Below are 15314 nucleotides of genomic sequence, written 5' to 3' on the forward strand. Positions count from 1 at the left end.
CAAAGTTTGAGGCTAACCTGGGCTACTAGTCAATGCCTTGTCTCAAGAAAAAAAATTTTAAGGTGCAGTTTTTGTTTAATAGGCACTTTGTTCTCTATACTTTCAGTCATTGCTAAACTACTTACTGTACCTAGTACAGTTCGAATGCTGTGTTCAGGAAATAACAGGAACCTGGCTACATGGTATACATCCACATGGTACTCTTATTTTCTTTACATGTTTTCAGTGTGCACTCTGGTTTGTTGAGTGGTTATTTGGTGATTCTCCGACTGTTGACATTTAGATGGTCAAAGCTTCTTTTGTCTTTCACCACACACAGCAGGGTATTGAACTTCCTTGCTGCCCTTGGATTATACTGTTTTGAGTCATGTGTTGTTATATATATTGTTTTATAAAATAATCTCACAAAATTCTGGATGTTTGGAATTTTAAAATGAATAGTTTCTAAAGAAGAGCAGTGTGATTCCAGAGTGACTACTCCTAGATGCCTTTTTATTACTTCTGTGTGTTTTGCCTGCATGTGTGCCGGTGCACCAGATGCCTTCCTGGTACCTGCAGAGCCAGAAGAGTGCATTGGATCCCTGGGAGCTCTGAGGAGTCAAACCCAGGTCCTTTGGTAGTTCTCTTGCCTGCTCAGCCAGCTCTAGCCCCTCTTCCTAGCTATAGACCCTGTACTGTCCAGCAGACTAACTGGCCTATGGTGTAGCCTGTGTCTGGAATCTCTTCCCAAGTGCCTTCTGCCACAATTTCCTCAAATCTGGTTATAGAAGAAGTCCATTTCTTTGCGGTGTGATCAGGGGCGTTTTAGTTTAAGCCCGTATTATCTCCACGGCTCTGGAACTAGTGGGAAAATCATAAGCTTTTCCCTGACTGACTTAGCAGCTACAGAAGTTGAACTCTCAGCAGGAGGCAGGGATGAGGTAGACCTCACTGTCACATTCTTACAAGCTTGGGGAGGAGTGACAAGAGCCCCGGTATTTTCTAAATGTTGTGCCTTTGATTAAAGACAGGACAGAAGAGGGCGCCCCTGATTTGGAATGCATTCACCCAAGATTTGGCCTCCACAAATTCATCTTAGGGCAGGATATTTTGCTTCCTCTAGAAAGAAAGCTGCCCCATTGGGTGTGGAGTAGGAGGACTTGAGTTTGTGATGGTCTTGAATAGGATCTGTGTTAATCATCCTTGAGAGCGAAAGGAAAGTGGTCTTGGCTCAGGTATTGCAGACTCTGGCTTCTTGTTTCATTTTTCTTTTTGCCCTGGGGATCTTTTCCAGAGGTTTTAAATTTGATTCCCACTGCTTTCAGTGTGAGGAACTCAGCAATGTTTAATGCCTATATAATCCTTTGTTTGGCTTGGTTTCTACTCCTTTTTCTGCCTTTCAGGACCTTTCCGTATTAATAATGATCTCTGCAAACATATGACAGGAAATACTGTCTGGAGTGTCATGCTCATGTGTCTCTCCCCCTTCACTGTGGGCTTAAAACCTTCCTTTTCCTTTAAGTTTTCGAGTTGAGAGGTGCATATTAGTAGCAGCAGTTATCAACTAGTCAATGGTGACCAGATTGGTTTGACCACACCATGGAGTGGCACAGGTTTCTGTGAAAATAGCCTGAGTTTCCATCTCCACCCTGAGGTTTACTTTTTACCTGATTGAGAGGAAGAAGCCTGAAGAATCCTGGCTAAAGGTCATTGTGCCTTCAATGGTCCATTCTGAGTTGTGAATGATGACCTGTGGTAGTTATGACTGTTTGAAACTCTTGTGTCTTGTACATTCAGTCTTAATGGCTTTCTGAAAAAAACAGACTATTTTCAAATTGTGTGCTCCCTAGGAAGTTTGAGTGAACTTTGCTTTTGAGACAGAGTCTCACTGTATTGCTAGCTTGGAACTTACTCTGTAGATTGGGCTGTTTGTTCTCAAACCATTGAGGCCCATCTGTCTCTTCCCAGGTGCTGAGAATAAGGTTTGTGCTATCACCCAGCTTAAACCATGTATTTTTTAATTTTATGTGTATGAGTGTTTTGCACCACATATATGTAGTGTCTTTAGAGGCCAGAAGAGAGCATCAGATCTCCTGAAATTGGAATTGTGAGCCACAATGTGGGTGCTAGGAACTGAAACCACATCCACTGGAAGAGCAGTAAATGCTCTTAACCACTGACCCCCTTTGTGTGCAATTTTATGCAAGTACTGTTCCATGAATTCTATAAAACATTGTAAAAATGGGTATCTAGAGAAATGGCTCAGTGATTTAGAGGACTTGTTGCTCTTATAGGGGGACACAGGTTCTAGTCCCAGGATCCACGTGATGGCTCACAACAGCCTATAACTTCAGTTCCAGGGGGATCTGATGCCCTCTTTTGGCTCTGCAGGTGGCAGGCATACTTGTGCGGAAATGCATGCGCGCGCACACGGGCAAAACACTCATGCATATAAAATAAAATATTTAAATTGGAAAATAGGTAGTGTGTTTTTGGTGATGTAGAAATAGAAGATGCTGTGGGGAGATATGAAAAAGGAATGACTAGCTCTACTATCAGGATGTGTCTTGAAAGATTTTATAATTAATTATAACAGTAAGGTTTTGTTATTAGTAGCTTTTCATGCATTTAATGTTCAGAGCAGCTGCTTAAAGTATAATTTCTGTTTTTGACTTTCACATTGTAGACAGCCTTTGAGGCACTGAGAATATTTCCCTAGATCACACAATGTACAATGGCAGGATTTCCTCGGTTGTTGTGTGACTCTAAAGTCTGTATTCTTAACTTTCACATTACATTGCACAGAATCTTTCTTTGTAGAGAGAAAGATGGAAAAGGCTACTTGGGAGGAGTATTTTTGCCAAGCTTTGACTGCCAACTTTTTTGTTTGTTTGTTTTGTTTTGTGAGAAGGGGTTTCTCCGTGTAGCCCTGGATGTCCTGGAACTTACTCTGTTGACCAGGATGACCTCGAACTCACAGAGATCTTCTTGCTTCTGCCTCTCAAGTGCCGAGATTAAAGATGTGTGCCACCACCAACTAGCTGGTAAAAATTGAATTTTTAAAACATTGCTATTCTCTCTGGGAGTTTACATTGGATTGGTGGAATAGGGATTTGTTTGTTTGTTTGTTTCTCAAGACAGGGTTTCTCTGTATTATTTTGGAGGCTGTCCTGGAACTTGCTCTGTAAACCAGGCTGGCCTGGCCTCGAACTCACAGAGATCCGCCTGCCTCTGCCTCCTGAGTGCTGGGATTAAAGGCGTGCGCCACCACCGCCCGGCGCAGAATTGGGATGTTTAATAAAGACTCCCCTTGTCTTTTCCCTACCTTCCCCTTATATTGCAAATCATTGCTTTACAGATGTTTTCATTTTAAGAATGTCAATTAAGGTTGAAAGACAGCTCAGCGGTTAAAGGCTAAGACTCAAAACTAAACCGGACAATTATTTCTGTTATGTGCTATGACCCTAGTTTCTAAGAGTATGACTGCTATTTTACTGCTGAAATGAACAAGATGGTTATGATAGATAACCAGAATTATTTATAACTGCAGTGTGAATGATTACAGAGAAAGCTTGATCAGGTATCTCTAATGCTTCCTAAGATTCTCAGAGTGCTCAGTTTTTTGGCAGTTCTAAGTGGAAATGTTTTGCTTGTTAAAAAGATGACATTCAGGATGGGGCAAGCTCAGTTGATAAGAGTGCTTGCCTAGAATGTCATAAGCCCCTGAGCACAATCCTAGTGCTTTTAAACTAGATGTAGTTGTGTATGATTGTAATCCCAGCTTTCAGGAGGCAGAATCAGGAAGGATCAGAAGTTCAAGGTCATAGTAAATTTGAGGCCAAACTAGGATACTTGAGACCTTATTGGGGGTGAGAGATGTTTTTTAAGAAATTTTGGCTGGATGGTAGTGGTGAATGCATTTAATCCCAGCATTCTGGAGGGAGAGAAAGTTGGTGAGCTCAAAGCCAGCCTGATCTAACAAGTAAGTTCCAGGACAGTCAGGACTGTTATACAGAGGAACCCTGTCTTGAAAAATCAAGAAAGAAATTTTGATGGTGCCATGCTTTGCCATGTTGGCACACTTTTAGCCTTAACACCCAGGAGGCAGAGTAGTTGTATCTCTGAGTTTGAGGCCATCCTGAGTTCCAGGATAGCCAGGGCTACACAGGGAAACTCTGCCTTGTAGGGCACCTTAAACTTCATCATCTTTGGGAGCTCTGACGAAGGCACCCATGATGCCAGAAGGTAAAACAAAATCTGAATTTTAGTTTGAATGTGGTGGCATGAAGTCTTGCTATGTAGCCCTGACTGACCGGTTACTCATTGTATATTCCTGACTAGCCTTGAATGTGTAGCTATCCTTTGCCCCCTTTGTTCTGGGATTTCAAGTATATTCCACCATGCCTGGTTTGGACTTTATTTTGAAGGAGTTATTTGGAAGAAAGGAAGGTGGGTAGGTATTTCAAGTTACATTGTATTAGTTTAATTAGATTGGTCTTACTCTTCCTAAAAACTAGCTTCTGTTACCTTGTTAAAGATACATGCCTACTACAATGTCCTTCCCACAATTCCTTAGGGATTCTTCCCCCACTTTTTATCTACCCAGTTTTATGTTCTCTGTCTCTCAAATTCATTGAGTCCAGTTTGTATTAGCCAACTACTCCTGGATATGGGACTTGCTCTAGGGTGCAGTTGACAGATCAGATGTCATCTAGGAGCTATCAGATGTCATTAGCTCCCAGTTCCTCAGTGGGGCTTATATCTACACCACCTCCTCCATGCTAGGATTTTTGCCTGGCTCGAACTTTGTGTAGGTCTTATGCATGCTGTCACAATTGTTGTGAGTCCATGTGCCTCTGCCCTGTTGTTTAGAAAAGTTTCCTTAAAGTCATCCACCACCTCTGGCCCTTTCTTCTTCTTTTTTTTTTTTTTGTTTTGTTTTGTTTTGTTTTGTTTTGTTTTGTTTTTCGAGACAGGGTTTCTCTGTGGCTTTGGAGGCTATCCTGGAACTCACTTTGTAGACCAGTCACAGAGATCCACCTGCCTCTGCCTCCCGAGTGCTGGGATTAAAGGCATGTGTCACCAACGCCCGGCTCCTCTGGCCCTTTCTATCCCCACTTGGGTTTAGATCCCTGAGCCTTGAGGGGAGAGATATGATACAGATGTTCAATTTAGGGCTCAGCACTCCAGAATCTTTTATTCTCTACTCATTGACCTGTGTGAGTCTCTGTCTTAATTTTCATCTATTACTAGAAGAGTTAAATGATGTGCAATAGGTCATTAGGATCATTTTATTGCTATGTTCTTTTATCAGAGTAATAATAGTATGTTTTCCTAACCTTGGTGTATAACAGGTCTGCCTAGCCACAGGCTCCTGGTCTTGACAGTGTTGGGTGTGTGTTCTGTCTCATGGAGCAGGCCTTAATTTTAGAAAAGTAGTATCTGCCGCTACTGCACTGATGGGCGTGTCTTGCCGGGCAGGTCATTATTGTAGGTAGCAGGGTTCACAGCTGAAGAGATGGATGCTTGCTTTTCTCTGGGAGTAGGCAGAATATCCTCATTACTGTGAAAGCGTTAGCCAGTAGTGATGAAGCAACCATTTGAATACCAGAACACGATGGTGAGACCCTACTGCTGAAGATCCACATACTTGAGCCACAGTTCTGGAGGGTATCCAGTAGTGCTGACAATAACCTGTTATAATGGGGGGCATGTCTCTAGGACTCTGCTACCCAATAACTCAAAAAGAAATCCTGCTTTTGGTACTGAGTTTTTTATTTGGTAGCATGTGATATCTTGTAACAAGAATAAAAGACCTAGGGACAGATACTGGGGTTCAAGCTTCAAGCTGAAGATCAGAGAAGCAAAGCAGCCAGACCAGTCGATCGCACCTCTCCCCAGCCTAAATGGCGGTCCTGTCTGCACTAATCCTCGGGCAGAAAAGCTCTCAGTTCCTGTCTCTACCTTCTTAGTACTAGAGTCAAAGGTGTGCAATCCCAAGTGCTGGGATTAAAGGCTTGATTCAACTTTGTCTCTTTTAGGCTGATTCAGTCTGGTGTAGCCTTGGGTGGCTGAACTCAGAGAGATCTGTATTCCTTTGTCTCCTGAGTCCTGGGATTAAAGGTGTGTGCCACCACTGCCTGGCTTCCATAGCTCGCTAGTATAGCTGCTTTGCTATTTTGGTCTTCAGTGACTTTAATAAATCATAGACAGTATGTCACCACAGTGTCTAGTTATTGTATTGTCACACTTGTATACTAATTCCATTTGAACTATTCTGTATATGTGTATATATTTTAGGAAGCTTCTACAGTAGTATAGTTCAATATGACTTTTTCAAACGTCTTTAGTATTAGCTATCCCTCCCCATATTCCCTCCTCTACCATTCTTTCTCATTTCCTAGCCTTAATCTTCTCCTCTCCTTTTTTTTTTGAACACGGGGCACAGAGTCTCTTACCTTACAGCCCAGGCTGTCCTCAGACTCTCCTCCCTTCTGCCTCAGCCTCCTGAGTGCTGACATAGGTATGCAGCACATCCTATGTTTAAGTAGAACCCTGTTTTCTTGGCCCGAGAAGTACTTGTTAGGAGAAGTGAGCCAACAGGAACAACCAAACGTAATGCTGGCTTTCAGTAGGTACTTTGGAAATAGTAACTACTTTTTTTGTTGAGATTCATGAAACAACATGAATGAATATATGCTATTTGACTATTTGAATTATTAAAGTTGTTTTGTGGAGGGGCGGTTGTCCTGGACCGTGATCTGAGGACCAGGCTAGCCTTGAACCCAGAGATCTTCCTGCCTCTGCCTCCCAAGTTCTGGGAGCATAATTTTTATATTAAAGCTTTTTTTCTTAAAATAATGCCAGTTGTATAAAACTTGAGATTATGCCTTTGTGAAAAACTTGGTTGTATATTTGCTTATATTTCTCTGGGTAAATAGAATTATACAAGGAATTACGGCTCTGTTTTTAAACATAAAGGCCTCTACATGTAAGAGTATGCTTTACAGGTTTGGCTATACTTCTCTTTAGGGGCCATCCGATGACACTCCATTTCACAGACTGGCCTTAGTTTAAAGTGATGGTTCTTTCTTTCTTTCTTCCTTTCTTTCTTTCTTTCTTTTTTTTTTTCCGAGACAGGGTTTCTCTGTATTGTTTTGGAGCCTGTCCTGGAACTCACTCGGTAGACCAGGCTGGTCTCGAACTCACAGTGATCCGCCTGCCTCTGCCTCCCGAGTGCTGGGATTAAAGGCGTGCGCCACCAACGCCCGGCTTAAAGTGATGTTTCTTTATTGGTATAGGATGAAAAATCTTTAAGAATGCACATATCCCTGTATTTTTAAAAATTGCTGAAAATTTTTAAGGTTACACTACATATTTTTTTTTACCTTGCTAATTTTCTCTTACGTTTTCAGAATGAAACTAGTGACAGAGAAGATGGCTTGAACAAGAAACAAAATGGAACAGACTCTGAGAATGATGAGCCCTATAAACTTACTGCTAGTGACTCTGAGAGTGAGGAACTCCACAGGACAAAGGACAGTGACTCTGAGTCTGAGGACCATGCAGAGTCTCCTGCCAGTGATTCTGAAAATGAAGATGTCAACCAGCATGGGAGTGACTCTGAGAATGAGGAGCTTCTCAATGGGCATGCAAGTGACTCAGAAAAAGAAGAGGTTAGAAAGCATGCTGCCAGTGACTCTGAAGCTGAGGACACGCTGCAGCCTCAGGGGAGCGAGTCTGACAGTGAAGATCCCCCAAGGCCCCGGGCCAGTGACTCGGAAAATGAGGAACCTCCCAAACCTCGTGTAAGTGATTCGGAAAGTGAGGAGCTCTCCAAACCTCGGATTAGCGACTCGGAAAGCGAGGAGCCTCCTAGGCCACAGGCCAGCGACTCGGAAAGTGAGGAGCTCCCCAAACCCCGAGTTAGTGACTCGGAAAGTGAAGAGCTCCCCAAACCCCGAGTCAGTGACTCGGAAAGCGAGGAGCCTCCCAGACCACAGGCCAGTGACTCGGAAAGCGAGGAGCTCCCCAAACCCCGAGTTAGTGACTCAGAAAGCGAGGAGCCTCCTAGGCCACAGGCCAGTGACTCGGAAAGCGAGGAGCTCCCCAAACCCCGAGTCAGTGACTCAGAAAGCGAGGAGCCTCAGAAAGGACCCGCTAGTGACTCGGAAGCTGAGGATGCCTCCAGACCCAAAGACAAGCCAGAGTCGGATGATAGTGATGGAGAGAATAAGAGGGAAGAAATGCAGAATGAGTCAGGGGGCCAGACAGACAGAAAAAGACTGCACAGCTCTGACAGTGAGGAGGAGGAAGAGCCAAAGAGGCCGAGAATGGGTAGTGATGAAGATGAAGAGAAGGAGGGGGGCGAGGAGAAAGCCACCAAGAGGAAGGCGGCTGTGCTCTCGGACAGTGAAGACGAAGACAAAGCATGTAAGGGCTACACTGGCTGTGGCTTTCCTTGTTGTCTACACGCCTAACGTTAGGAGACATTGGGTCCTTGTCTGGCATGCTTTATTAGCGTATCCTAATTTTAATGTTGGTCTCACCATTTCATCATACTCCTTATCCAGTCTTGGCCACTCCCACTGCCCCCCTCACGCCTTCTTGTTTCTATGGATAGTTTGATTTTGTCTTGCTTTTGTAACCAAATGAGTTTTACTAGATTTAATCTACAGAAGTCATGTACACCTTACCAGTGGCTCCACCAGGGAAGAAAACATTTCTCCTTGGCTAGCGTTCTCTGTGATGGCTAATAACATTTCACTCAGACAGAAACTGAGCCTCAGAAGTCCTTCTCTTTATCAAATGTTTAGCATTGTTAAATACCCACATACAGGAGAGTTTGGGGGGGATTGTATTTAAAGACCACAACTCTGCAGAGTGTTAGTCTTTGCTACCTCAGACTCCATTTCCACAGGTAATAACTTTTTACTTAATTTCTTTTTGTGTGCAACTTGTCTTTTTTGAAAAAGAAATGCATTCCTTTATAATGACAGTTGTTACAGGAGAAAGCACTGTACATGTGGCCATATTATTTGATTCCTTGAGTTTTTATTTCTAGCACCCCCCACACATACCTAAAATCTCAGTTTTCTTGCTTTTTCTTCTGTATTGATTTTTCCATTCAGATTTCTCATCAATTTTTGTAGGAAACCCCATCCCCCACCCCCAGCACCTGTTTGCTGACTCAGCTTTGTATCCTTGGAGGTTATTGATCATCTACCAGAAAGTCTTGCCATTTTTGTGGGCATTTTAGCCTTTGATTTTGTTAGGTGAGGAATCGTGTGGCCTTGCCTTTTCACGTTTCTTTTATGTGTGTGGTGATTATGTGCCTGTATGGGGATGGGGGTCATTTTACTCAGCAGTCTATCTACTCTTGAAGGCTCAGTCCCAAATCAGGGAGTGAGGAGACAGACCGCTGTAGCAACGCCATCGTCAGCCACACTGGATCTACAGAGAGGCTTAAAGTTAGCCATTGTACTCAGTGCACAGTGGTCACAGGACTGGGAAAAACCAAGAAATTAGGGGAAAATTTAAAAGAACAGAACACTCCTTAGAGAAAACATTCAAACACAAAATTAGATAAATGTAAGAATAGGAATTTTAAAGATTTTTTTTTGTTGTTGTTGTTTAACCTAGAATTCTTCTAATGATGGGGTAAGGAAAGACAGGCATAGGGGCCAGACAGAAAAATATGAAACCAAGGAAAAGAAAAATATTGTTCAAGAATAGCAATAAAAATGCATAAGCAAATTAATGTAGAAAGGAGAATAACCAAGATTAAAAATTCAGTATAGTAAAAAAAATTTCCTGCTTATTTGTGTAGGAGAAAAAAATTACATGAAAAAAAGTTGCAACATGAGCGTAGTTTCTTTATGGTTCCTTGAAAATTGGAGAGTGCCGCTCGTATGCACAGGAGGGGGTCGGTTGAATTTACCTAGTTTATGCTGTGTGTGTTTTGAGATTTGTCTGGGTCTGTGATGTCTACCTGAGTTGTTTTCAGTTTTTCGTTTTGGTGATCTGAGTCTCTAACTGGCCAGCTACACTGAACTTTGAATACCACATATATTCTGTGGATTGGGCATATTCTCAGAGATCTTCACTAGACTCCCAAACTGTTACACCTAGATCACCTGTTTTAGCTTGGAGTGGGGAAGGCTCCCAAGTATCTTGGCAGTATAGAAAGCAACCACAGCACTGTTGTCATTGTTTTTGTTTTTCAAGACAGGATTTCTGTGTGTCGCCCTGGTTGTCCTGGAACTTGTTTTATCAGCTTGGCCTTAAACTCAGAACTCAAATCCACCTGCCTCTGCCTCCCTAGTTCTGGGGTTAAAGGCGTGCCCCACCACTACCAAGCCAACTTGCTATTTTTAAGGCCTCCTAAGTACTGATTAATTACACTGCTGAACAGATACAGCTGTAGATGGTTCTGGGTTTTGATCTACCCACTGGCCTTTGCTCAGAGATATTGGACTGTGGGGTAACTCTCATTGGTGAGATCTGTTTCCTGTCTTATGCACTTCCTTCTGCTGTCTGCACCCTTTAGTCCATTACGATCCAGCTCTACTTTCCACCACTGCTTCTCTAGGCCTTCCCCCATACAGGGGTAGCAGCAAGCCAAACGGCACCTCCCACACCTTTGGTTGTTCCTGATTCCAGGCCCCTGGGGAATAGCTCAGTTTTTAACAATAGATTCTCTCTTGAGATTATACCTGGCTATTGCCCTGTGGTTCATGGGTTTCTCTTTGCCTGGAAGAATTGTTGTCTTAATAAACCCCAACTAAATTTGGGGCCCATAAGAGCTGTAGATTGCCCTGAGGGTGTGACTACCTGGCTGTCATCTAGCTTACTTTTTGGAAGTGTTTGGCTAGCTGCTCTGTATTTTTTGTTTTGGTTCTTGTTCCTTCCAGAGTCGTTTCTTACCTTCAGGGACTTCTTGAGCTTCTCCTTTATTTCTCTTGTTGAGGTATAGTCAGCTTTTTCTTATTTAAATCTGTGCTTCACTGGTCTTCACAGAAGCAGCCTGAGGTCCACTGTCTTACCCGGAAGTCTGATATTACCAGAAGGAACATGGGGAATTCACAGTTTAGACTGCAGGCTGCTCAGCCCAGGAAAGATGCCCTTTCTGCCCCAGCAGACGTCTAATTGTCTCTGTTCCCCAAGGAGAGGTGCTACTGATAGACACAGATGGTGCCTTTATCATTTAGTCAGTACTTCCTGGGAGAGTGGAAACTGTAGGGTGACCGTCAGTGTGCCTGTCTGTATGTTGTTGATGCTGAGACCAGAACCCCGGGCCTTGCGCCTGCTAGGCAGGTGCTCTCCTACTGAGCCGCACCAGTTATGTGGGAACTCTTCTCTTTGTGATGCATGTGTTAGCTATTTGACTTCTTTCCCCGGCGCTCCCATTTTCACAGCCCATCACACTTAGTAATACATAACGAGATAACAGAAACAATTGTACTTTTAGTGGCAAAGAAGAGTCGAGTTGTCTCTGATGCTGACGACTCTGACAGTGACGTCGTATCAGACAAGTCAAGCAGAAGAGAGAAGACAGCACCTGACAGTGAGGAAGGAGCAGGGAGGGAAGACTCGTCTGTGAAGAAGAGTGACGAGAAGGACCTGTTTGGGAGCGACAGTGAATCGGGCAATGAAGAAGAGTACGTGAGCACATGGGTTTCCAGGGCCTTCAGCAGCAAAGAGGGCTTTAGGAGGCGCAAGCCTCAGCTGCCTGCCTGCCTGGCTGTGCCTCTAGGACTTCATGCTGAAGTGTTGCTCTGCACATACACAAGTGGGTCTCAGGCAGGGTCAATGCTGCATTATTACTACACACAGCACGAGTGGGTCTCAAGTAATATGCTGACTGCAGGGGTCAGAAGGAGTGTGTTAGCCGGTGGGCAGTGGCGGCGCATGCCTGTAATCCTAGCTAGCACTCAGGAGGCAGAGGCAGGGGGCTCTCTATTGAGTTTGAGGCCGACCTGGTCTACAAAGCTACACAGAAATACAAAAAATAAAATTAAAAAGGAATATGTTATGGCTCCATTCACATGACACTTAAGAGCTGGCAGAGTTCATGATCATGTTACCCCTGGGTCTTGGTGGTGAAGGGTTCATTTAAAAGGGCTGTGAGGGGCTGAGGATGTGCCTCAGTCAGCAGTGTTTGAAACAGAACAAATCGCACTTGCCTTTGAGTTGAGTACTGCGAGAGAGAAGGCTGTGAGGAAACTTCTAGGAAATAGGCTCCTCCCTTTAGGGCACTGGTTATATGAGTGTGTACGCTTTGTTAACCCTAAGGTCTGCACATTTTACCATCCATAAATAATACCTTGTTTGTAAAAATTATACATATGCAAATGTAAGAGAGCTGATGAGTGTTTTTATATTTGGTTTTCTAGAAATCTTATTGCAGATATATTTGGAGAATCTGGTGATGAAGAGGAAGAGGAATTTACAGTAAGTTTTAACTATGCATTTTTCCCGTTTCTGTGGTAGTAGTTCTCTAACACATACAGTGAAACAATACAAAGCCTTACAAAGAATAAAAGCATTTTAGGTTGTAGAATTTGGAAAGTGCAAGACAGTATCTCCTACCCTCCGAATGGCGTGAGCGTGTATAATAAAAGGAGACACTACGGTATGAAAGTACTCACATAGGTAGGTGTGGGCTGCTTTGGACGAAGCAGACGCCCCCTCGTGGCTAGGCAGGGAACGTCTGCTACACCTCTTGATACCTGCTCAGTACTCGTTGTCCTTTGTGGATACATTACTTAATGTGAGAAATCATGAGTTGTTTGCAGGAGGAAATATCTGCAAACTGGGCTAACTCACTGTGCCTTTAGGGTTTTAACCAAGAAGATTTGGAGGAAGAGAAGAGCGAAACCCAGCTAAAGGAAGCAGAAGATTCCGACTCTGACGATAACATAAAGAGAGGAAAGCAGTGAGTGTCTCTGTTGTTGGCTTTTAAGAAGGTGAAGGTACAGGTTTTGAGCGCTCCTGTTTCTCATGTAGGTCCCAGACTTGGAAGAGTGTGTTCCTCTATTTCCTCCCGCCGCCTCCTCAAATACTCTTAGTGAGTTGTTTGCTGTCATTTGCTCTGTGCTCAGATGTCTTAAATTATAAATTATATGGCATTTTAAATTTATTTCTTATAAGATAAATTACTGGAAAATAAAAACTTTTGAGGAGAGGAAAGTTCATTTTTGGTGGCAAGGGAAACAAATCTAAATTCAATACCAAAATGTTTCTTAATTATATCTACTTACTTTTGTTAAAATAGTTGTGAACCATGTCTAGAAAAAGGTGATGCTATGAATGGGGTGATAACCACTGAGATGCAGGGATGGTTCAGCATGAAAATCTGTCAGTGTAGCCACAGTTGTAAAGATTGTGCTTTAAGAAATGTAGTTTCTCTTTCAGTGATGTCCAAGAATTAAGAAGTAAAATTTGGGTGCTAATTTTTGAAATGTGGATTTATTAGCATGCAGCAGAGAGAGGTAACCTACCCTCTCAAGGGCAAGTCGTGGTAACTGTAAAGGCCCGGCACTTGGCGTGCCTGCAGTCACTTTGTTTTGAGTTGTGCTCTTCAGTACTAAAAAGCGGCAGTTGATTTTTTTTCATTTCTTTCTAATCATGGTTTGTAAGACAAAAGCATTCAAATAAACATTTTCTATTCCTAAAAAAGCGGTGGGCCTCAGGTGAAGGTGCTCCTAACAGAGGACTTGAAATGTTCCTTCTTCAGCTAGCAGATGGCAAGTGTCAGTGTGGCGTGCCAAAAGCCTAGGCCGGTCTGTGTTACTCTTCATAGTGGATAGGCCTGTCTGTGTCACTCTTCATAGTGGATAGGCCTGTCTGTGTCACTATTCACCAGTGGATAGGCCTGTCTGTGTCACTCTTCATAGTGGATAGGCCTGTCTGTGTCACTATTCACCAGTGGATAGGCCTGTCTGTGTTACTCTTCATAGTGGATAGGCCTGTCTGTGTCACTCTTCATAGTGGATAGGCCTGTCTGTGTTACTCTTCATAGTGGATAGGCCTGTCTGTGTCACTCTTCATAGTGGATAGGCCTGTCTGTGTCACTCTTCATAGTGGATAGGCCTGTCTGTGTTGCTATTCATAGTGGATAGGCCTGTCTGTGTTACTATTCACCAGTGGATAGGCCTGTCTGTGTTACTATTCCTCAGTGGATAGGCCTGTCTGTGTTACTATTCCTCAGTGGATAGGCCTGTCTGTGTTACTCTTCATAGTGGATAGGCCTGTCTGTGTTACTCTTCATAGTGGATAGGCCTGTCTGTGTCACTCTTCATAGTGGATAGGCCTGTCTGTGTTACTCTTCATAGTGGATAGGCCTGTCTGTGTCACTCTTCATAGTGGATAGGCCTGTCTGTGTTACTCTTCATAGTGGATAGGCCTGTCTGTGTCACTCTTCATAGTGGATAGGCCTGTCTGTGTTGCTATTCATAGTGGATAGGCCTGTCTGTGTTACTATTCACCAGTGGATAGGCCTGTCTGTGTTACTATTCCTCAGTGGATAGGCCTGTCTGTGTTACTATTCCTCAGTGGATAGGCCTGTCTGTGTTATTATTCATAGTGGATAGGCCTGTCTGTGTTACTCTTCATAGTGGATAGGCCAGTCTGTGTTACTCTTCATAGTGGATAGGCCTGTCTGTGTTACTCTTCATAGTGGATAGGCCTGTCTGTGTTACTATTCCTCAGTGGATAGGCCTGTCTGTGTTACTCTTCATAGTGGATAGGCCTGTCTGTGTTACTCTTCATAGTGGATAGGCCTGTCTGTGTCACTCTTCATAGTGGATAGGCCTGTCTGTGTTACTATTCCTCAGTGGATAGGCCTGTCTGTGTTACTATTCCTCAGTGGATAGGCCTGTCTGTGTTACTATTCCTCAGTGGATAGGCCTGTCTGTGTTACTATTCCTCAGTGGATAGGCCTGTCTGTGTCACTATTCATAGTGGATAGGCCTGTCTGTGTTACTATTCCTCAGTGGATAGGCCTGTCTGTGTTACTATTCCTCAGTGGATAGGCCTGTCTGTGTCACTATTCCTCAGTGGATAGGCCTGTCTGTGTCACTATTCATAGTGGATAGGCCTGTCTGTGTTACTATTCATAGTGGATAGGCCTGTCTGTGTCACTCTTCATAGTGGATAGGCCTGTCTGTGTCACTATTCATAGTGGATAGGCCTGTCTGTGTTACTATTCCTCAGTGGATAGGCCTGTCTGTGTCACTCTTCCTCAGTGGAGTGGAGCAGGACTTAGGTATGGAGTGTGAGGGTCACGCTTCTTGTGGTAGCAAGTTATGCCTATTTGAGTGTTTTAAAAAAGT

General features: G+C 43.5%; 1 protein-coding gene across 3 annotated transcripts in view; it reads left to right on the forward strand.

The window, feature by feature from the left end:
* Iws1 (interacts with SUPT6H, CTD assembly factor 1) overlaps positions 1 to 15314 on the forward strand; it is a 44966-nt gene that overhangs the window by 6263 nt on the left and 23389 nt on the right. For all 3 annotated transcript variants that reach the window (XM_021234643.2, XM_021234644.2, XM_005065304.3), the window contains exons 3-6: positions 7395 to 8412; positions 11450 to 11639; positions 12375 to 12432; positions 12819 to 12916. In XM_021234643.2, coding sequence (XP_021090302.1) covers positions 7395 to 8412; positions 11450 to 11639; positions 12375 to 12432; positions 12819 to 12916 — 1364 coding nt within the window. The remainder of the gene's footprint in view (positions 1 to 7394; positions 8413 to 11449; positions 11640 to 12374; positions 12433 to 12818; positions 12917 to 15314) is intronic.

This window comes from Mesocricetus auratus, unplaced genomic scaffold, assembly GCF_017639785.1.
Source record: "Mesocricetus auratus isolate SY011 unplaced genomic scaffold, BCM_Maur_2.0 Super-Scaffold_100015, whole genome shotgun sequence".
Lineage (NCBI taxonomy): Eukaryota > Metazoa > Chordata > Mammalia > Rodentia > Cricetidae > Mesocricetus > Mesocricetus auratus.